This window comes from Crotalus tigris, unplaced genomic scaffold, assembly GCF_016545835.1.
Source record: "Crotalus tigris isolate CLP2741 ecotype Arizona unplaced genomic scaffold, ASM1654583v1 scf7180000018563.1161478300:1536566, whole genome shotgun sequence".
In the NCBI taxonomy this organism is placed as follows: Eukaryota; Metazoa; Chordata; class Lepidosauria; order Squamata; family Viperidae; genus Crotalus; species Crotalus tigris.
The window spans coordinates 972,136-994,930 of record NW_024097077.1 but is presented as its reverse complement, the minus strand read 5'-3'; the positions used below and the strand labels follow the sequence as shown (position 1 = coordinate 994,930).

At 45.6% G+C, this 22,795-nt stretch overlaps 2 protein-coding genes across 7 annotated transcripts in view; one reads left to right on the top strand and one right to left on the bottom strand.

Annotated features, from left to right (window-relative positions):
- The window catches only part of PPARA (peroxisome proliferator activated receptor alpha), a 41,024-nt gene extending 32,322 nt beyond the window's left edge, over positions 1-8,702 (top strand). For all 5 annotated transcript variants that reach the window (XM_039354589.1, XM_039354592.1, XM_039354590.1 and 2 more), the window contains one exon: positions 808-8,702. In XM_039354589.1, coding sequence (XP_039210523.1) covers positions 808-1,055 — 248 coding nt within the window. In that variant the 3' untranslated portion in view covers positions 1,056-8,702. The remainder of the gene's footprint in view (positions 1-807) is intronic.
- Positions 8,703-11,070: 2,368 nt separating this feature from the next.
- On the bottom strand, positions 11,071-22,722 carry CDPF1 (cysteine rich DPF motif domain containing 1). 2 transcript variants are annotated; one of them, XM_039354587.1, is made up of 5 exons: positions 22,586-22,722; positions 16,417-16,521; positions 15,475-15,589; positions 13,302-13,565; positions 11,071-11,722 (listed from the first exon to the last, which is right to left on the bottom strand). In XM_039354587.1, exons 2-5 carry the CDS (start codon positions 16,512-16,514, stop codon positions 11,570-11,572), a joined length of 630 nt encoding a protein of 209 aa, XP_039210521.1. In that variant the 5' UTR covers positions 16,515-16,521; positions 22,586-22,722; the 3' UTR covers positions 11,071-11,569. The 2 variants fall into 2 exon arrangements, with proteins under 2 accessions (XP_039210521.1, XP_039210522.1); XM_039354588.1 differs by lacking the exon at positions 13,302-13,565.
- Positions 22,723-22,795: the final 73 nt, after the last annotated feature.

The window sequence follows — 22,795 nt, the reverse complement described above, 5'->3', positions numbered from 1 at the left end:
TTTCTGCTTTCTGCTGAAAAAGGAACCCATTTCAGACTCAACAGGTATTTCGAGTTCAATATTTATTGTCCATACTTTGCCAGAATTATTCCAATATTTTTCTGGTGGCAGCAGGACCGTTTCATGTTTATAAACAGATGTTTCCGTATGAAAGTGTTCATAATATAGTAACTTTATCCTTGTAGTCAGTCAAGGATCAACATGAACTCTTGATAACGCAGCCAAAAAAGTTCTGCATCCCTTTTCAAAGGGATGCAAAATGATGCTGTATGCGACACACCGGTAGAGGTAGTCCTTGTTCAGCAACTAGTATTGTGACCAGGAAAGCAGTCACTAAGTGGAACCACAGCTGTGCTTTGTGGGGTCCTTGGTGCTCTCTAAGCTTCATTGTTTTCTTGCAGACATCATGATGTTGCCTAGTTTGGTAAGAAAATGTCTGCAAGAAAACAGCCAAGCTCAGAGAATACCAAGAACTCTTAGTAAGAGTTCAACCCTGAGCAAAAAAATACTCTTTACCAGAATGACTGTGCTTTATCGTCTCCTTTCAGTTTTCCTTTGCTTTGCAGACCTGTGACGGTCGTAAATGCAAGACTGGGGGTACACTTATTTTTCATCACTGCCGCAAAAGTGGTTACCAAACGAGGCAGTGGCTAAATAAGGGCTGCCTATATAATGTCTGGGCATTGTTGATACAGCTCCTAAGTAAAAAGCATTTTCTATTAGAAAAAAAGGGCAGATAAATGCTTTGAACCCATTAGCTGTGATAGGATAACGCAGTTACATTAACCTTCTTCTTTTTGAGAACAGATCGGCCAGGCTTGGTCAATATAGGACACATTGAGAAGATGCAGGAAAGCATCGTGCACGTACTGAAACTTCACTTAGAAAACAACCATCCGGATGACATTTTCCTCTTCCCCAAACTCCTCCAGAAAATGGCAGATCTCCGGCAGCTTGTCACGGAACACGCTCAGCTAGTTCAAATAATCAAAAAGACCGAATCCGATGCACACTTACATCCTTTGCTACAAGAAATATACAAGGATATGTACTGAGGTGGTTTCGGTTTTGTACCGTAGGCAAAGCAGTAGCAACTCGACCGGATACTTCGGACGCGGGGTCTCTGTTGTGCCTCAGCTGGAACATTTGCAGTCCTAAAATTTGGGTAACTGGAATATCCATTTCTCTTGCAGGGGTTCAGTAATTGAAAGAGATTGCATAACAGAGAGAGAGATGATGATGATAGTAAGTGTTGATTGATTTGAAATTTGGGCCATGGTGGGAATTGCGTTGTGCCACAGCTTAATTCACAAATACAATGCCTTCTGATGTTCGTGCACTTTTAAGCATTTGTTCCCCCCTCCCACTTCCTTAATATGTGAAAGTCAGTTGTTTGGGGCAGGATCCAAAGAGCTTTGGGGCAGGCAGTGGACGATTGCGCCTCTCTCACAGTTTGCAGGAGGAATTATACTTGAAACTCAGGGATGTTTTGAAAACAGAGAAGGTGAGAGGGCTTGCCATTCAAGGGGGGAAGGGTTATATGCATCTTTTAGAGGCGTCTGACTTTGTTCCTGGGATGGGTTGCGTTTGGTACCCAGATCGGTGACCGTAGAAAAGCCGTGGTGGCACAGTGATGAGAATGCAGCATTGCAGGCAAACTGCTGCTCACAGTCAGCAGTTCGATCCTGACCGGCTCAAGGTTGACTCAGCCTTCCATCCTTCCGAGGCTGGCAAAATGAGGACCCATTTTGTTGGGGGGGGGGCAAGAGGCTGACTCTGTAAACTGCTTAGAGAGGGCTGTAAAGCACTGTGAAGCGGTATATAAGTTTAAGTGCTATTGTTATAGCAGAGTGTTTTTCTTAGAAAAAACAACACTACTTTTTCTGGCTAAGATTACAATCTGAGTTCCCTAGAATTATGTGGAACCTCTATAAGTTTAGCTGTATAGTATCGAGGACTCCAGGTGAAACATCGGAGGAATGTCGGGACAGGAGAGTGAGGATCTCCCACCCCCACAGCCTGCCAGCCCCTCAAAGGGTGCCTCTGAGGGTTGGAGAGAGGGCAGAGACTAAGGAGAGCAGCCAAATTTGAAGAGAAGTTGGATTCCACCGTTATGCCAGATCTCAAGGACTTTGGGAATCTCAGTGGAATATGAGCTTCTTGTGCTTCTTTTGCTATGATACGAATCACGCCGCATGACTGATAATCTGGACTAACATTCCCTTAGTTATGTAAACTAAGGTGGGCTCAGAGCTTGGCTTCAGTCTTGAATGTCTGAAATAAGGGGGTCAGCCTGGAATTGAAATGGATTGTAATCCTGCATTGAAGGATGAAGAACACCCAACATTTCATGGAAGCCCTGGTGAATAACATTGGCATCTAATTTGCACTGAAATGTGGAATGGAAACTGGGAGTTACTTAACACTACGGATATTTCCTAGTTTGGTGGCAGCCAAAATACTTCTAAGAGGCTAGAAGTATTTTTGAAAAGGGATGGAACTTAGCTCAACTCATAAGTGGGAACTTGAATAGTCTACAGCAGGAATGTCCAAGCTTGGCAGCTTTTAAGACTTGTGGACTTCCAAGTCACAGAATCCTTCAGCCGGCCACGCTGGTTGGGGAATTCTGGGAGTTGAAGTCCATAGGTCTTAAAGTCGCCAAGGTTAGACACCCCTGGTCTACAGGTTTGTCTAAGCCCCATCTTCCACCGATGAGGTCTGTGTATTTCTAAGAGAGGAGAACGCGTTAGACATTTAAATCCTTCAGATAATCTAGTGCATTGCATTTAGTAACCAGGTATCTTCTAAAATCATCATATTTGACATTCTTTGTATTTCTGAGGGTTGTTTCATCCACCTTTCTTTGGCATCTGAACACAAATTCTGAACAGGGGCTCACAGTCTTTCAGTGCTGTGTATATACAACTACAGCTTCTGTTTGTTCAGATTATCCCCAAAAGGCCTTGATTTTGAAAAATCCCAAATTTGCCTCAGTTCATTTATGTCCCTGGAAGCTCCATCTTGTAAGGTCTTCCAATAATGTTTTCATCAGTTTTTCTACACGGTACTTTTTTTAAACCCTGATTTCAAAAGAAAAAAAGATAACTACTCGATGTATTCTAATATCAAATTGGAATTATAATTACCTGTATATTCTTAATCGTTTTGTAGGTGAGGATTCCATACTATGGAAAATAGGCCTACTTTTTGCAAAGCTCCAAACACATTTCACAGACTAGAAATTATTTTATAATCAAAATGTCTTGGACAAACTGTGGAAATGATAGGCAAAAAGTGCTGATTTGGGTTATTTAGAAGGCAGTTTTCTTGCAGGAAGTGATTTTATTTTAATCAGTTTATCCCTCACTTTACTTAAAAGTGGCATTTACTGACCCTGGCTTACGACTGACCAGGTGCTTCTCTGCAGCAGCTTTGTTTATAATATATAATATTTTAAAGTGTCATAAAGTGCTGATTCTGAGCCCATTCTATTCCAATTTCCCCACCTGAAACTGACTCATAAGAATTAAAATGGGAGAAAGAATTCAGAGGAACAGCAGCTTATGCCAATATATTTTAATAGAAATATGATCTAAAAATATGGTATAAAAAACTGTTTGCACTATTATTCAGATTACTCAGGATTGGGGCAATAAAATAGAAATTAACGCTGGGAAGGCTTGCTTCCCAAAAATAAAATCAAACTACCTCAACTAATAAAATTAAAAAAAAAGTTATAAATCAAATTGTTCAAGAAATACTAATGCATCATACTGACTGGCTCAGGAAGGCCCACGCCTGTCAACCAGAAACCATTTTCATACTTTCATTAAGCGAAGTGTTTGGAGAAAAAGTTAATGTCTTGCTATTCCGCTTTTTAAACCTAGATGGTATAATTTTTTTTTTCCAGAAAAGTGGAAACTTGCATTGATATTATATAGTTGCTGCTTGCTTGACCGCTGCTGTATTGGTGTTCTCTGTATGGCATAACCTTTATTTGCTCACCCTTACTTTCCTGTAGCGAGAGTTGTGCAAAGGGCAGCCACATCAACAAGGCGTCCGAGTTGGTGGCCTTTCGGTTGGGGGCCTCCTCCCCCTCCCTCCACATTGGCAGTGGGGGGGGGGGAAGAGAGAGAGAGGAATTGAAATAATTTATAGGTGTTTGCAGATAAAGTTTAACCAGCCTGGCACCACAGCAAGATGTTTTGCATCAAAGCTTTTACACAGCACAGTACCAATTTATTTCTTTATGCCCCTTAACCACACACACACACACACACACACACACACACACACACACACACACACACACACAGTATTTTAAGTAAATTCCATTGGAATCAGGTCAATTTGATGCATGGCCAAAACATTTCTTGAAATGTCTTCAGGAACTTCTTTTGCTGAAGGGGAGCTGTAGCTGAAATCTCACAGGCAAAATGGTTTACCTTTTAATGATAATGGAGCCTTTTTCTGCATCGGGTTGAATTCCCTCATAGGAGAAAGGAACTTTTGGCTGCCCCAGGAGAAGGCCACCTCAGTTTGGGAAAGCTGGGTTCCCCAGTAGATGGACCTTGCTTGCATTTTCAAGCTGCATAACCCGACTCTTGTTTTCACGGCTTTAATGTTTTTATGGACCTTAGAGAAGAAATTTCACACACATTTGGAACCACACAACCCTCCCAATTTTCTGCCTCTGGCGGGGTGGTTGGGCTGTCGTTTGACTGCTTGATTAAACACACTAGAGGCTTTCATCCCTCTTGTACAGAAGTGCCACGAACAACCTTACACCAAATGTTAATGTCACAGATTTTTAAATACAGTAGGAGGTTAATCAATAATGCAAACTCTGAGGAGTCGAGCGTTAGTGGATGAGTGGGAAACTCCTTGTGAGCTGGTGGAAAGCATAATAGCGTAATACTCAGTGTCCTCCGTCTGCTAAGAATAGTTTAAGGTAAATGTTTACAGTTACTATGCATTTGATTCCCCCTCTCCTCCTTAACGTTGAGGATTTAATCTTGAGGCCTCATAGGAATCCGTTGACTTTCAGATGACTTTCACAAGCAACCAATTTCAATGTAGGGACAACATGCACTGAATTTGCTCTGTATTTGTAAGTAAAGCTTTTAGAAATCCCTAGGCAGCGATGCAAAACTCTCTGTACTGCTCTTCAAATCCAACGAGACAGGGGGAATATATGAGTTTTCAGTATATTGAAATTAGTGGGAGAGATTTATAGCACCCTTCTTGATGAATTACGCCAATTAACAAGGGCAGTTTGCCTTGTCTGCCTCCCCTCCCCATTGTGCTCCCTCTGATATCCATAGCAAGATGCAAAGCAGTAACGTTTATGATGGGTTCCACTAATTTGCAAATTACAAAGACAGACCTTGTGTCTGGAGCGTCTGCAGAGTCTGGCCAAGATGGTGGAATCAAAGCTCCATCTGTTTTTTACCAGATGTGCCCCACACACACACAAGAAACAGATCCAGATCCAGTTTTTCATTGCACGGTCACAGCCAACATCCTGATTTTTTGGACCAGGCCTGCAGACGCCCCTTCCTCATGCAAGCAGCTGTTAGCAAAGGAGGTTTAAATATTTGTAGTTCGGGTTTTATTTGGAAGCATTCTAGTGAAATACATTGACAATACAAGTGATAAATTAAGCACCTCCATCTTTAAAGATGGGTATTTTGCAACGCAAGCGTGCATGTTTTTCATGCCCATTTTAAGCAGACTTGAACTCTAATACTGACTACCACTTTAACTTAATTTTTCTGCACTTTTTTCCTGGTTTGAGGTAGCAATAAAACAAAACAGATGGGCAATTCAGTCAGCTGTATTGTACTGTAATTATCTGCTTTCCAGTGCCTTGTTTCTGAATGGTTTGGAGTTACTTCGCATATCTTAAGCTATTCCTGAGGTGTAGAGCAAAACACTGAAAGGAGATCAAAAACTAGATTTCTTCTCCATATTTAAATTGTATGAAAGCTCTACTTGTAAGATTATAACTCAGTTTTTAGGGAAGAATTGTAAATTTAGCCCAAGGATTTAACAATATATTTTTAATTTTCAGCTTCTGTTATTAAATTGTAAAGTATTCTTATGGTGAATTGGATTGTCCACAATGTTATGAAAATGCTTTTTGACTGTATTTGACAAACATTGGCCTTTGAATTCAGTTTCCAGGTCAGTTCTTGAGGGATTGGAGGGAAAAAAGTGAAGCTGAAAATGTGATAGGAAATCTTGTCCCAAAGATCATCGTTGACAAACATTGCGAAGCTTCCACTGTGGTGTATTTAAGGGGATAGACGGGGAAGAGGTTTTGGTGGGTACTTCGTTTCGTGTCTCTTTTCTCCCTCTCCTTATAAAGGGCTGGTACCCACCTCAGTAGTTTTGTGCCGTGGCACTTTTTGAGCACTTTCTTGTAAATTCCCCTATTGTTATTGTTCAGTAAGGGGGAAAGAGAAACAATGCAAGTTCATGGTCTCTTGATATGCACAAAGTCACCTCTTGCCCATCATCCTGGAAAACGTGTTGAGGACAGTTGCTAAGTCCACTTAAAGTTCTTGTAAACTCCACTAAAGCATTGTGTGTCCCTCAACATTGCTTGTAGAATAGGCCCAGCTATTGGCGATATATTCAAGGGAATCGGAGCAGCCAAATCCTGGATTGTATAAAGCAGGGGTGGGGGTGGGGGGTGGGGTCCAAACCTGGCCACTTTAAGACCCGTGGACTTCAATTCCACAGGTATGATGGAGAACGGCCTAGGGAGGCAGCTCCCTTTAGATCAGTGGTTCTCAACCTGTGGGTCGGGACCCCACTTGGGGTCGAACGACCATTTCATGGGGGTCGCCAAACAAGGCTGTCTGCCATTTTTCCCCCTTTTCTTTGGCCATGTCCTTGGCACCTGGTGATCTATAAGTGGTTGGGGGTCACCACAACATGGGGAACTGTATTATGGGGTCACGGCATTAGAAAGATTGAGAACCACTGCTTTAGATAGTGGCTCCCTCTAAGCTGATTGCAGTCCAGATGAGCCAAATCAAAATCCCAGGAAGGAACCGGAAGCATTTGTGGAAGCGGATTTTGCTTCCCATTTTGTTGGCAAGAAAGAAAAAGTTGTGTACGGTACCAAAAGCCATGTCAGGTGCTGCTTCCAGGTGCCTTCTTTGCTTCAAGAAGTTTGAAGAACACTTGGAAAGATGGCTTATCGAAAAGAATGAATAGTCATTTGTCATCTCTTCCCAACTACACAGAGATTACGGGGCTAAACGTAGAAAGGAGATCTTCCTCAATAATTATGAGGAGGAAAAGGAGGTTTTATGAATGTGGAAGTTTGGCCTCAAGAGCACTTAAATAACAATCATTGAACCAGCTTTAACCAACCTTATAAGCAGCTACAGAACATCAGTTAACCTTTTTCTATTCCGTGGAGTTTGTGGGAATTTAAAATGAGGATTGAGGTTATCCCGTTGGGTTGGACTTCAGCTTGCCCAGGCACACGGGACTCCAGGGCCAGTCAGACGAGGTCACGGAGTTCAGGATGTCATTGCACAAATGCTGCAAATTTCATCATTTACATCAGTTGCGGTGATGCAACATTTGCAAAATAATATATTATGCAGTGTTGTGACGGCTTTTGCCTGGAGCTTGTGTGCAAAGGCTTCTTGGCTGTGCCTACTGGGAGTTGAAGTCCCTCCAATCTAGAGAGAAGTGTTTTAAGGCTCTAGGCCAGGGGTGTCAAACTCGCAACGTCACGTGACGTGTCATGACGTATTGTGACTTTTGTGCCATTGCCGGCAATGGGGTGGCCGTGGTTTCGCTATGATGCATCCGGCCAGCGGGCCAACAGTTTGACACCCCTGTTCTAGGGAAAGAGACTTGGGAGAACTGTAAGGAATTATTTTCAGCTGCAGTAAACAGTGCACAGTAAAAGCTGAACAATAAGCCAAGAGAAAAAAAAAAGCTTGATTTTGAAAAACTTTTCCTAGCTTTCCTGTGAGGGTGATTTGCAGGTTCAAAATTTGTGCATAGCACATGTTTATTAATATTGTCCTTAATAAGGAAGACACTTGATACGGATAAAAAATATTTCACATGCTTTTTTTAGATGTCAGATTTGATTTTAAAATGCATTAGGTGTTCTATCCATAATGAGAAGCCTGTCACTGCAAAATTTTACAGTGCTTAGAGTTTAAGTCATTCTGATCCAGACCTCTGGATCCTCACTTAATGTTGGGGGGACCTGCACCTTGGAGACAGGCGGGTCAGAAGCGGTGCTGGCAGGAGATTATTTAAAGAAGAGGCAGGCTTTGTCATCTGCTTAACCGGGCAGAAACGCAGATCAACTAACGGTACCCATGTCTCATGTTCAGGAGGCAATGGTGAATTATTCTAGCAAAAACTGGGATTTATAGAAAAGCAACACTGGACTTTCTCATGCATTTTAGAATATAAAACCATTTAGTGTTTCTCAGACCTTGAATTCAACCTTCTAATTTCCCTATTCAAAGAATAGATGCTTGTCTAATAAAATAGGTATTTAATGAGTCTGCTGGGAATCTTGGTCAACATCTGTGTGTACAGTACTTTAAAATTTTCTGTAAGACTGATGAATGTATGTAAAGAGCAATTTCACTGTGTGATTTTTTTTTTCCCCCTTGCCTTAATGGTCTCAAATAAAGTATTTCTTTAAAAAAAAATGGCCTGAGTTTTAATGACCCAGAGGAAATCCTTAACTGGAGACAGAATTGGTAAAACATGTCATTGTCTGCCCATGGACCACAGTCTGGCACTAAAATATTACTTACAGCAAGGTGGTCATGGTTAAAAAACAAACATTTCTCTGCATTCTAGTTGTACTTTCACCTGTGTGGCAGTGTGAATTGATTTATTAATTCCTAAAAGAAGGTGGGAGCAAGGATGTTTGTGGCTGGGGTGTGTCAATCAGAATAAAGCCGGAAGGGACCTTGGAGGTCTTGTAGTCCAACCCCCTGCTCAAGCAGGAGATCCTAGACCACAGGTGTAAAACTCATCACGTGACGTGTCGTGACGTATCGCAACTCTTTGCATTGCCGGCAATGGGACGGGCCAGGCTTCAGTATGATGAAACCAGCCTGCAGACCGGCAGTTTGACACCCCTGCCCCAGACCAGGGATAGGCCACCTTGGCTCTTTTTATGACTCGTGGACTTCAGCTCCCAGAATTCCTGAGCCAGCCATGCTGAGGGGAAAGGGAGAGGTTGCCATGCTGAGCCAGGCTGGCTCAGGAATTCTGGGAGTTGAAGTCCACCAGTCCTAAAAGAGCCAAGGTGGCCTATCCCTGCCCTAGACCATTTCTCTTCCTAAAAACCTCCAGTGGTGAAGCACCCACCACCTCTGAAGGCCAACTCTTCCACTGGTTGGTTGTCCTCAAGGTGGCAGCTGTGACCACACGCTCAAAACTCACAAAGGCAAAAGACGGGTCTGTTCTTGGCCTTGAATATGGAAATAGTTTTGTGATTATCTTGGGACAGTGTCCGTTCCTGCTTAGTTTTAAAAAGATCAGCCAAGACCAACAAACATGCTGCTATGTCGCCAGATGAAAAGGAAAATCCTCAATGCTGATTTCAATGAAGGGTAATTTTAAAGAAAGCCACATAAGCATGCCGTCTCATTTCAGAATCGTCGTAAAAATTAACCGAATGCTAAAGCGAGGCCCCCCCCCCATGGGAACGTGGCTGTGGTGCTGAAAAGCACAAGGTTTATCCGACACCTCCGGCAGCGTCCTTGGGAGAGACTTTTAGCTTTGCAACCGATGACGTGGATCTCTAGCATGTCCTCCATCAACCTTTTTGTCTTGGGAAGAAAGTGGGAAATAGTCCTGGCCAAAGCTTGCAAAAATTTGGGAAGACTGAGTGGACACCCTATTAATTCCACTGTAGATCTATCACAGGACTTTTCAACCTTTTCACCCATTGTACCACCTGTCGCGTACCACCTGCCAGGTGCCAATGTACCACAGGTGGTACCCGTACCACTGGTTGAAAAGCCCTGATCTATCATTTCCACGTGGCCAGGCCCGAGTTTTTACCACCAGCCCAACTGAACAAGTAACGCCATGGAGAAGTATTTGCTCTTTGCCTCTCCCTGTGCATTAAACATCTGCTAGCAGTGATTTGGAAGCAGGTTCCATTTATTGCCTTCCTATTTTAAGCCGATGGACCGTCTGGCCACGCTGTGCAGATCAGAAAGATGCTGCAGGAACCCTACATTGTCCAGAAGCCTCAGGTCAGCTGAAAAAGAATAGTTCTCAACTTCTCTGCAGTGTAACTCTCGTCTTTGATGCTAAGGGTGGGTGGTCTGGGGCTAGTTTCTTTGGCTTGCAGTGCCCCCCTTCAGTTCCCAACCTTGGGTGGTGCTTGTGCGTCTCCCACTGCGTTTCCTCCAAAGAAGACAGTTAATCAGAGATCGTGTTACCAACCAACGCAATGAAATTTTCAAACCTCCTGCCCTAAGTCCTGGGAGCCAGCTGGAGGCAGTAGAGCAGTGGTTCTCCACCTGTGGGTGGGGACCCCATTTGGGGTCGAACGACCATTTCACGGGGGTCGCCAAACAACGCAGTCCACCATTTCCCCCCCCTTTTCCTTAGCTGTGCTACTCCCTTTTATTCTATTGGCTTTTGAAAGCCAATAGAAGAGACTCTCTTGAATAGAGTCTAATTCTATTGGCTTTCCAAAGCCAACAGGAATTGTCCAGGCTGTCTCTGCCCTGCTGAGCCCGCCAAAAGTCCTGTTCTGCAAACGGTGCTGCACCAGCTGAGTAGTCCTCGACTTACGACCGGTTGAGTAGTCCTTGACTTACGACCGGTTGGGGGTCGCGGCATTAAAAAGGTTGAGAACCACTGCAGTAGCGCCAAAGCCCGGTGAAAGGGCTCCCCTACAAACTCAGCACAGGCAGGTTTGGATCAGTCTACGTACTACAGCAGAAGATTCCCTGGCTGAAAGCGAGACTAGGAAGCTGAAAAAAACATCCCCAAAGAAAACCGCAGGGATGTGACTCGTGGCTTCAGGCATCAAGGGCAACTGAAGAATGAGTTTACTTTTTTTATTTCAGACGCCCCAGAGTGAGCTTGATAATAAGGTAACAAGGAAGCATCAGAAGATGATCCCTCTATCTATCGGCACTGAACTTTAACTACACTGCTGTAGCCGCCATCTTTATTTTTTCTTTGACCATATCCTGCCAATATGGATCAAATCCAGACGCAAAGGCAGAATGGAAGTTGGAAACAGACCCTCACAGAAGGTAGTAGAGCTGTGGAACCTGGTGTATATTTAAAAGAGAAATATAAACCAAAAGTGGAACTCTTTATCTCCTGTGTCTCAGTGCTTCTAAAGAGGGATATCAGGTTCCACTTGTTTATTTCAGACCTTTTCAAAGCCCGCTCTCCTGGTTAGCAATGGTTGTCTGCCAGATGGCTTACAAGACAGCGGCTTAAATTTTGCAACAAATTCAAAACAATACCATCTCCTGCTAGAGACACCATTCTTATTCTAATTACCAAAAGTACATTCTGCAGTAAAACCAGCCTAGCTTTTCCCCGGATTCTTGGAATCTCCTTTTTTGGAAGATTTCGAGTGTGCTTTCTTTTTCAAATCTTCTTCTATTTCCAAAGGAAATTCACTTATGTGAGCGCTCACGCAGGGGAGGCAAAACCTTTTGGAATAGAAAAGGCTGCAGTCCTGAAAAGAAACAGAAAGAGGGAAATCAACCCACGAAGGGATAGCCAGCTTTCCTTCCAACAGAGGATTCTGTGGCCTTGGCCCTCCTTGCTTTGAGGAGGCTTCGTGGAGAACTGTGAGCGGTACAACTTTGGGCAAGTTATAACCACATCTAGAATTGTCGGTTGGCGCCCACATTTTCTAACAACCGCTCTCTCCTTCTAGAGCAGGGGTGGGCAACCTTGGCTCTTTCATGGACTTCAACTCCCAGAATTCTGGAGTCAGCAAGGCTGGTTCAGGAATTCTGGGAGTTGAAGTCCACGAGTCATAAAAGAGCCAACGTTGCCTACCCCTGGTCTAGAGAAACCAGACTGGGGTGAACCACTCAACTGCGGTCTTCCTCTTCATCCAATGCAATTGGGATCCAACCCAGTTGGGAATGGCAGAAATGGCCTAACAGCTGGATGGGGAATTCTGGGAGTTGACGTCCTCCCACCTTAAGGCTGTCAAATTTGGAAAACAACTGGCCTAAAGTGTGGAGAAGACGCCAGTCCTCCAGAGCGACTTCAAGCTTTTCTGGAATCATCTTCAGGTGGCTTAATCTGAATCCTTCAGAGCAGCAGGAATTGGTCCCCGTCTCTCTTTGGGAGATCAACAGAAAACTGCCCAGGAAGCCCCCCCCCCTCCCTCCCTCCCTCCCCCATCCTCCCTTTCAGCCCAGGGTCTGGCTTGCAAAAATCCGGACGGATGCTCCAAGAGGGAGCTGCAAAGCTATCCCAGCTCTGTCAGGAATAATTACAATATACAGAGCTGGAAGGGTCCTTGGAGGTCTTCTAGTCCAACCCCATCCTCAATCAGGAGACCCTATGCAGGTAATCCTCAACTTACAGCCATTCATTCAGGGGCCGTTCGGAGTTAGAGCAGCACTGAAATAAGTGCCTTATGACCATTTTTCCCACTGGGGTCACGTGATCCCCTTTTGCGACCTTCTAACCAGCAAAGCCCCATAGGCAAGCCAGATTCACTTAACCACCTTTCTAACTTAACAACTGCAGTGATTCACTTAGCGACTGCTGCAAAAAAGGTTGTAAAATCGGGTCAGTCGTATGATGACCCACTTTACAACCACCGTGACTTAAAGACCATACTGGGCAGGCTCCATTGTGGGCGTAAGTCAAGGACTGCCTGGACAATCTCCCTAACTAGCCTTACTGTTATTATTATTCTGTTGCCCTAGAGCAGTGTTTCCCAAACTTGACAATTTTAAGGCATGTGGACTTCAACTCCCAGAATTCCACAGCCAGCGTTGCTGGCTGTGGAATTCTGGGAGTTGAAGTCCACATGCCTTAAAATTGTCAAGTTTGGGAAACACTGCCCTAGAGGCCCAGAGAACATAGCTTCTGTCCCAGATGCAAGCCACGGCTAGTTGTCATGACATTTCCCTGAATAAATTCAGTTTCCTCATTTTCAGAAAGGGAGATGAGGAAAGAAATGGCTCATCAATCATGCTTCTGACCACATCCTGGCCCAGAATATGTGGGTGAATGGAAGCCGGGATGGAAAATGTTTGCACAACTTGGGAAAAACACTCCTTTCTTACAGGCCTCACAGCAGGCCATAGTTTCTGGCTGTTTCCAATCACATCTGATGCAATCTGTTTGTACTCGAGCAACTCCTGGCAGCTCTTCTCGGCAAGCGACACAGAAGCAGGACTCGGCATGAAGAGGCACATCCTCGGAGCATCTGGACCTTCCCTCCAGTGGTTTGCACAGAAACAATGATCAGAAGTCTGTTTTGGGACGCCAATGAAGCTGTCCTCCGTGCCCACAAGCAGAGGCCAGCTCGGCTCCTGCTCTGCTGGGCCCTGGTGGGAATAAAAATTCTCCCTCGTCCTTAGTTCTTTGGGAGAAATTAACAGAGTAGAAGATCAAAGAATTCCTCACGCCTTCACAATCTGCCACTTTCCAGAACTCAGGACGAGCAAAAAGTACTTTAAACTCCATATCTATCCACCTACCTACCTACCTACCTACCTATCCACCCATCTATCCATCCATGTTCTCCAAGGCCTGAACACCTGCAGCATGGAGAGTCCACCCTGTTCCATCAGAATGGAACGAAATGAAGCGATAAAGGATTTAATTCCACCTACTCTGGTTTTTTCTCTCTCTTCCTTTTAGTGTCTTCTGAAGAAAGTTGCCCTGGTATCCACAAAACTGGAGACCAGGCCAAAATAGGGTTTGGGGGAGGGGGGGTGAGGGGGGGACTGAGGGGCACAGGAACTCGTCTCCTGCACCCGGCCAGCCGAAGGAGTTGAGGCAAACCTTGCACGGTGACTGGCTGGGACGGAGGGTGTGTGTGTGTGGATGGGTGTAATCATTTCGTTACGCTCCAGAGCCAGACATTTCATTCTGTATATTCACAGTGTTAACATTCACTTCTATAATAAGCTTGGCTGTTCCTCAGTTCTTCACTAGCACTTCACCAGGAGTTTATTCATTTCAACCAAGGTTTCTCTAATTGGGTAGCTTTAGGATGTATGGACTTCAACCCCCCGAATTCTTACAATTGCCACGTTTGAAAAGTACTGGTTTAAGGACAGAGGTCGCTGCAATTGAAGGTATGGATGTGATGGGAGACTCACACAGTGGCCCACACGGCCTGTTGCTCTAAACTTGCCATCAGGGACCACTATTAAAAAAGCCTCAATGTCTGCACTGCCAAAAATCTTTGGCCAATCTGGGGACACCAAATAATTCTAGGGGGCCCGCACAAATTCCACTGGTCCAAAGTAAGCTGCAACAACCCACACGGCCACTAGGGGGTAGCAGAGCAATTTTTCTGGATCTCTTTTTCCAGCTTTTCTATGCAGGCAATCCCTGAGTTCTCAAGGACCACAAGGGAGCCCAAAATTTATGTTGTTAAGTGAGACATTTAAGTGAGTTTTGTAAGTAGAGGACCACCTAGTTAATATGCAGCTTTGCAGCCTTTTCCAACAGTCCAAGAACAATTACAGGCAGTCCTCAACTTATACCAACTGAATTTCCGTCGCTAAGCACGGTGGTATCCCCACATCACACAATTTTATGACCGTTTTGCCACAGTTGCTAAGTGAATCATTGCAATTAAGTGAACCATGTGGTCGTTAAGCAAATCAGCTTCGCCCACTTAATTTTGTCTGAAATGGTATAGGGTCTCCTGCCTGAGCAGGGGGTTGGACTGGATGACCTCCAAGGTACCTTCCAACTTTATTATTTAGAATAGAGTAGAGTAGAGTAGAGTAGAGTAGAGTAGAGTAGAGTAGAGTAGAGTAGAGTAGAGTAGAATCTGGAAGGGACCTTGGAGGTCTTCTAGTCCAGCCCCTACTCAAGCAGGAGAACCTACACAGTCTCAGACAGGTGAATGTGTGGTCCCTTCTTCAAAGGTCTCCCTTGACGGTGGCCCAGGGCCCAAACTTAGATCCTGTGACCGTGTGCAACTGCCATAAGGGTGAGGACTGGTCCTAGGCCCCTCTTTCCAGTCCCAGGGTAACTTCAAACAGCCACTGAGTGAATAGCTGTAAATCAAGACTCCCAGCAAGGAAGCAGGGCAGCCAAAAGTTATTTTGACCCTGATGACAATTGTCTGCTCGTTTAAAAATAACCGAGGCCCTGAGTTGCTACTACGGAGTGACGCTTCGGGAATTCAGAGAGGCTGGCTATCTGTCTCGGTCCCGCCGCTGGTAGGTCACCGAGGAAGGCGACCGAAGTGCAGCCGGATCACATGATACTTACTGGGCCAGCACACACCCGTTTGTGACACAGACTACACTGCGCTCCAAGGATAAGGAATGTGTCCTTGTCTGGGGTGAACGGGTCATTCATCATCACATAGCAGTCCTCCAGCAGGCTGCAAACGAACAACAACAACAATTGCAACTGAACCACCCAGAGGCTTCGGCCAGCTGCCTCTCTCAGCTCCGAGATCAGCAGCTTCCTCTCTTCATAAGAAGAGGAGGCGGCTGACGTGCCCAGAAACTCCTCATTGCTCCTCCTTCTTTGGCAATGCCTTTGTTCTCTGGACACAAAAGGTCCTTGCTTTCCTGGTGTACAGAGCAGTGTTTCTCAACCTTGGCAACTTGTAGAGGTGTGGATTTCAACTCCCAGAATTCCCCAGCCAGCATAGCTGGCTGGGGAATTCTGGGAGTTGAAATCCACACCCCTTCAAGCTAGTCTATAAAGAGGCGTTCTTTGCAGAAACTTGGAAAGACATTCCCAAGTCACGCTTTGAACCTGGGGTGACCACAACCCCTCCCTGCCACGCCGTAAGGCCACGTCACCCACTTCAAGCTGCCCCCCCCCAATTTGTAAACAAGAGAAGAAGGTCTAAGAATCGGCGCAAGTGAACCTTTGTATCAGTGGCAGCAAGACCTCTGTAGGAAAGGGGGTCAAAAAAGTCAAGATGGCAGCCCTGATTGTGTGATTGAAGCCCCGGGGCCATTGTGCCCCTTTTTTTGACACACACCTCCTTTGCTTCATTGCCACCTCACCAGCCCCACCCTTTTTGGACAAGTGTGCAATGCAGCAATGAACATGCAAAAAGGGAGGGGGGCTTGCACTGCAACAGCACAATGTTGACCATCGTATTTCACCCTTCCTGTGCAAAGGGTGCCTGGCAATCAGCTCCACAAAACGGGCCCTGAGTATGAGAAAAGCTGGGCAGAGCTATCTACTTACGTGACTGAGTAGGCGTTGGGAGGCTTATGCCCATAGTAGCTGTAGGGGGCTGTTAATCCACACAGCTGACATTCAAAGGTGTCCTTTTTTGGTTCCATCCGGGTACTATTATGGGGAGGGGGAAAACAGAAATGTTTATGTCTAAAGCAGTGGTTCTCAACCTGTGGATCGGGACCCCATTTGGGGTCAAACGACCATTTCACGGGGGTCGCCAAACAACGCAGTCCGCCATTTTCCCCCCCTTTTCCTTAGCTGTGCTACTCCCTTTTATTCTATTGGCTTTTGCAAGCCAATAGAAGAGACTCTCTTGAATAGAGTCTAATTCTATTGGCTTTCAAAAACCAATAGGAATTGTCCAGGCTGTCTCTGCCCTGCTGAGCCCGCCAAAAGTCCCATTCTGCAAACGGTGCTGCACCTGTTGAGTAGTCCTCGACTTACGACCGGTTGGGGGGGTCGCGGCATTAAAAAGGTTGAGAACCACTGGTCTAAAGCAAGGCCTTTTTATCTTTTTTGTGCTAGGTAAGCCTCTCAAAACGTTCTCAGAAAAACCCACTTAAATAAACTACTTGATCACGTTACAGATTATGCTCAAGTACAGTTAACAAAACATAGAAAGAATGTAATATAGTAATGTAAGTGCTTCTTTATGTATGCATCAAATCAATAATAAGACAATACTCTTTTTAAGGGAATAATAATAGGGAGATATATAGGTTTTTTACTTTGCTGACTGTCTAGTATCAAAGGGAAAGTTACATTTCAATTAGAGGCTAGTGAAACTAAACTTTCATTTTTCCCCTCTGAAATCCATCCACCCCACATTAGCAGCGCTTCTGTAAAGCAGCATTTCTCCACCTTGCCAACTTTAAGATGGGTGGACTTCCATTTCCAGAATCCCCCACCCGGTCCTAAAGTTGCTGCAGCATCACAGATGGTAGAAGGGGCAGAAGAGCTGAGCTCCAGGGATTCAGGCAAGAATATCCAAATATTCCATCCATGGTTCATCCCGGGATGTGTACCACACTTTCTTTGTATGGCAAAATGCAGCAACTGCCAAGCACATCTGAATGGGTGCCCTGATAGAAACATGGGCTGGTACAGAACAGAATTAGGGGTTGAGCTGAAGATGGCACAAGGTTCATCTCGGACTCACCAGCCTCGGCCAGAACCACCTACTGCAGGGGTCTTCAAACCTGGCCTTTTTATGACTTGTGGACTTCAACTCCCAGAATTGCTCAGCCAGGCACACGTGCCTGGCTGAGGAATTCTGGGAGTTGAAGTCCACAAGTCATAAAAGGGCCAGGTTTGAAGACCCCTGACCTACTTACTTGGGCTGATCTCAAAAAGGTCTGGGCTCAGCATCTGTAGATGAACAGGTAGAGTTGGGGGGCGCCATTAAGCTTGTCATCATTTTTGTTGAGAGTCATTACATTCCCACAAAGTCCAGTCCCTCTTGAATTCCACTGACCCTTATCTGGTGCCAACTTAGTATTGAACTTTAATTGACTAATGTCAGATGCAAAGGATCAGGACCCTGTGTTAGATTGCAGCTCAAAAAGGATCTATTGCTCAAAGCTATACTCAAGAATCCAGTTGACTAAAGTTCAGTACTAAACTGGAGCCGGATAATGGTCAATGGAATTCAAGAGCAGTGAGACTGGGACTTTTGTGGCAATGTAATGATGTTAAGCTGATGATGTGCTTAACGCCGCCCCCAGCTCTGCCTGTTCCTCTCTACAGCATCTTGGATGGAAGATATGAAGACATCTTAGGACTATGAAGACAGACAAGCCACTTCTGCGGGCTGTCTAAAAAAACACCCGACACCGTATCTTTGTAGAAGAGCCTGGATAACGACATAACAAGCCAGGTTTGTGGTTCAAAAGCAAACACAATGGTAATTACAGGAGAAAGGGGGAGAAAATGTCTAGGGCAGCGTTTCTCAACCTTGGCAAGCTGAAGATGTGTGGACTTCATAGCTGGCTAGGGGATTCTGGGACTTGAAGTCCACACATCTTTCAAGCAGCCATGGTTGAGAAATACCGATCTAGAGATTAAGAGGCACAACATACCTTATTTGTTTAATTATACTCATCTAATCTTAGCTCCGGCAGAGCAGAGCCTTGAGGCATTTCTTATATCCTTTTATTAATTCTTAAACCTGAAAGGTAGATGAGCTAAGATTTTATTAAGGCGGACATGTAATGACTTGACTTTGGCTTCAGGTAAATGGATAACATATATTATGAGGTTTGAATTATGGATTTTTTTTGGAACTCCTCTGCAGTGTTACATTTCTCTCACCGATAAAGCTGGTACAAGTATCTTGTTTGCAGGTTCTGTATTCCAATGCCATGGAAAGCCCTCCCAACTACGTGTCAGAACAAGATGTGCGCACGATGGCTAACCTGTGCAATCCCCTGGGGTATCTCAGCAGACTTTCCACAAGTAGCTAACCACGTTTGGTATGGAGGCTAATGAGCTTTTACAGAGGAGGCAGGTCACTGCTGAATTCATCTAGCCAAGCCAGGCGCCCCTGAAGATCATCTGAAGGTAACCTGACAACCAATTTGGTCTGTGTTGGAGAAACGTAAGTCCATGTTTTTCTGGGCATGGAATGCTGCTGTTTCACACATCAGATTTACAAGCATTCTTCACCCGTCAGATGTGGGGGGGAGGGAACCAATATACATCTAGAGGACAAAGCTGGTTTGGTCTAGTAATTAAGCTACTGGACTGGAAACCAGGAGACCCTGAGTTATAGTCCTCCCGAGTCACAAAAGCCAGTTGAATGACTTCAGGTCACCCAACCCATCTCTCAGGCTGCTGACGTGGGAACCACAGGAGGAGAGAGGATTATGCACGAAGTAAAGAAATAATAACAATGCCAAACTCGTGGAAAATGAAATGCCTTTGAATAGCCCTGGGTCTGAGAGGCTCACCAGATCCAAACAAGCCATGTTTAGCTCGAAGCAGAGTTTCTCAAGCTTGGTAACTTTAAGCTGTGTGGACTTCAACTCCCACAAACATTGGCTAGGGAATTCTGGGAGTTAAAGCCTGTGAATGCTGGCTGGGAATTCTGGGAGTTGAAGTCCATACATTGGTTTAAAGCAGAGGGCCCCAACCTTTTAGGCACCAGGGACCGTTTCCATGGAGAGAGGTTTTTCCGTGGACCGGAGGGTGCGTGGTTTTGTGTGTGCTGCCTGCATTTCGTGGATGGGGCTTTGTTTGTGTGGACCGGTACTGGTCCACAGACCGGGGTTGGGGACCCGTGGTTTAAAGAACCACAGAAATAAAATTAGTCAGGGAGGGGGTCTTCTCCAACAGCACAGTTCCTCTCCTGAGTAAATTATTTCTGTGGTTCTTCAAGAGCTTAAGAAATTAAGCTATGATTAAGGGCAGGCAAGCCTCAACAGACAATACAGTCTCTGTCAGAGAGGATTTCCATTTGCCAAACCTTTTATTTAATCTTCCTAAATTATACTCCTACCAGCATGTATAGGATTTTCCTCCGCAGGGTATTCTTTCACAGTTATTAAGGGCAACTAATGGAAATATTAATACCAGTATTTTCTGGATCAGAAGGGTGCAATCTGCTTGTGCCAGGAGCAAGCTTCCCCTCCACAGAAGCTCAGTTCAGACATTCCACAAATCTGAGTTATGTGGGTGATCAAAGCAGGAAATGGGCAGGTAAGAGGAACCCATCTCCAGCAGAGGTAGAGGGTCAGTCATCAATAACTGAGTTTAAGCAGGCTTGGGATAAACACAAAGGGTAGACTTGACGCACCGCTAACTTTTTTTCTGCCATCAGTTTTCTGTTTCTATGTTCTTTCTATGTTTATGGATCAGTCGTGCATTGTCCAGAGATAACGTCACCACACAAAAATCAATTATCTAGACAGTTGTGGTTTATCCTTTGCACTCGTGCAGGATCAAACCGTGAATTTAAACTTCAACACAAACAATGGGATCTTATTGTGCCTAAATGAGGCCCAAGTTCCAGAGATGCCTGGCAGAATTTGGCCACAAATTAAAGGTAAAATCACTTTGGAGTGGACATACATATTTCTCAGGACAATATTCATGCAGCCACCAAGACTCCATAGACATGTGCAAGACATCAAAAAAAATAAATCAAGAACGAAGAAGCAGCACAACCATTCGGAATACAAATGGATGGATGGCCGAAAAGATGATTGGCAGTTCCTTCCCTCCCATCCATGACATAGCACAGAAGCTTTGCTTGAGCAGGGTCCATAAGATTATCTGGGACACGACACACCCTCTCCACCACCTGTTTTCTTTGTTACCTTCTGGGGGGGGGGAGCTTCGTGGTATCCGAAGCAGAACATCCAGATTCAGCCATAGTTTCATTCCATACAGCATTAACCTTGTGAACTCTCAAGCTTCCTCCTTCTGTTATATTTTCAAGAAGGACAGTGTTTAATATTTGTTATGTATACATTGGGGTGTGGGTCTACACATATGTTGTATATAGTATGTTTAGGTGTATGTCATGTATGTGTTTCACTTTGAGAGCGGGCAACTAAATTTCATTTTTGATGTGTGCCGTTGTGCCCACAGTAAAAAAATGACAATAAAGGTTATCTTATCTTATCAAAGAGTAGGGGGTGGGTGAAGAGGAGGTACTCAAAAGTGGGGGAAGGGGGGGTTATGGAAGCCAGCAAGTTAACTGCTATCTCTAAACACCCTGGACTTGCAATGCACATAAAAACCAGATTAAACTCCCATCCCACCACTGTGCCCTCTTTCTGGACCGTACATGGTAGGCACCCTGCATCCTAGAAAATGGAATGAGAAGAGGCCAAACATTTGTGCAGGAGTGTTGGCAATAAGTCAGCTCTCCCTGGCCATACCCTGGAGCTAGCCAGAGGTTGTCAGACACTCCCGTCTCACTACAGGTAATCCTCGTTTAGTTACGATAGTGATGAAAAAGTAATTTTGCAACCAGTCATCACATTTACGACCTTTGCAGGTCTGTAAATCAAAGGAAAGCTGAAATGAGATTATAAGCACGGTGGCCATTTCACTTAGCAACCTCTTCGCTTAACAACCAAGTTGGCGGCCTCACTTGCAGTTGCTGAAGGTTATCAATGGCGGAGAAATATTCTTGCTCACCTGGGGTGCTGCTGCCATCTAGAGGACAAACTCAGAAGTGTTTGTGTGTGTGTCTCAGGCAAGAGGACATCCGCAAAGGAAGAACCAGGCTAGAAATGCTGGACCTCCAGTGCAAAGGTTGCAGGTTTCTAGAGGCTGTGCAAATAGTTTACACAGACTACTCCCTTGAGATCAGGCTGGCCCCCTCTCTGGAGACTTTGACAAAGCTATTAAAAAGGGAGCTTTACCCAAAACATCCCCTATACCTCTTCTGCTTCCTCTGGTTCTTTCGCCTCCTACTTTGTTCGGGTATTGCAGTGGGGACTTATTGTCTTAATTCTGTTATTGCTTTTAGCACAGCGGTGAAACAACCTGTGAGTAATTGTCAAATCAATAAGTAAATGAAGCTAAAATGCTGATGCAGAGGACCCCCCAAGGTCCCTTCCGACTCTGCCATCCTGTTGTTCTCCTCTGGTCTTGGGTGGGAAGGGCAGCCGGGGGTGGTTTCTGACCCCTAAGATCAGGGGGTCTTCCAACTTGGCCCTTGGATGACTTGTGGACTTCAACTCCCAGAATTCCTCAGCCAGCTTTGCTGGCTGAGGAATTCTGGGAGTTGAAGTCCACAAGTCATCCAAGGGCCAAGTTGGAAGACCCCTGCCTAAGACAGTCCGAAGAGGGAGAAAGAGCCCGAGGACAGCCCCCACGGCTTGGGGGGGGTCCTTCGGGGGAGGCGGGAGGGGCTTGGGGTGCTCCGTCTGCGGGAGGCAGAGCCGGGGCCCCCGGGAAGGAGCCGGCTTCAACGCAGCAGCCCTTTGCCAAACCACCGCGCTTCTTCGTGCAGTGTGCAATTGCAGCCCCCCCCCCGACTACAGACCCCCCCAAAGAGGGCAACGTCGCTTCCCTCCTTTCGAAGCTGCGCCTTCCTCCTCGGGAGTAAATCCCACCCAGGATAAGGCAGCCGCTGCTCCGCCTTGCTGGGCGCCGGCCCAGAGCCAGGCTGCCCGGCTTCTCCTTAAAGGGGGGCCGCCGCGCCGCCTTCACGGGAACGTACCTGGCCGCTTAAGTTCACACGTGAAACGGGCTCCGGGGAGGGGGGGCTCTCGAGCAGCAGCTTCTTCCTGCTTCCTGGCCACGCCCACGGCGACGACGTCGCACGTTCAGCTGCGTTGCCCCGCCCTCCTTAAAGGGGCCGTAGGACGCCTCGGGAGCCCTGCGACCTCGAGCGGTGCTTGGAGGTGCTGGGGGGGGTGTTCAGTTGCGC

What these genes read in the sequence shown, in the direction of transcription:
- CDPF1 (XM_039354587.1), bottom strand. Translation starts at nt 16,514, where the DNA reads ATGGAACCAAAAAAGGACACCTTTGAATGTCAGCTGTGTGGATTAACA. An exon ending in CCCAACGCCTACTCAGTCAC is followed by an intron (nt 15,590 to 16,416) that starts GTAAGTAGATAG and finishes GTTCGTTTGCAG; the next exon opens with CCTGCTGGAGGACTGCTATG. An exon ending in TATGGCCTGCTGTGAGGCCT is followed by an intron (nt 11,723 to 13,301) that starts GTAAGAAAGGAG and finishes GTTTCTTTTCAG; the next exon opens with GACTGCAGCCTTTTCTATTC.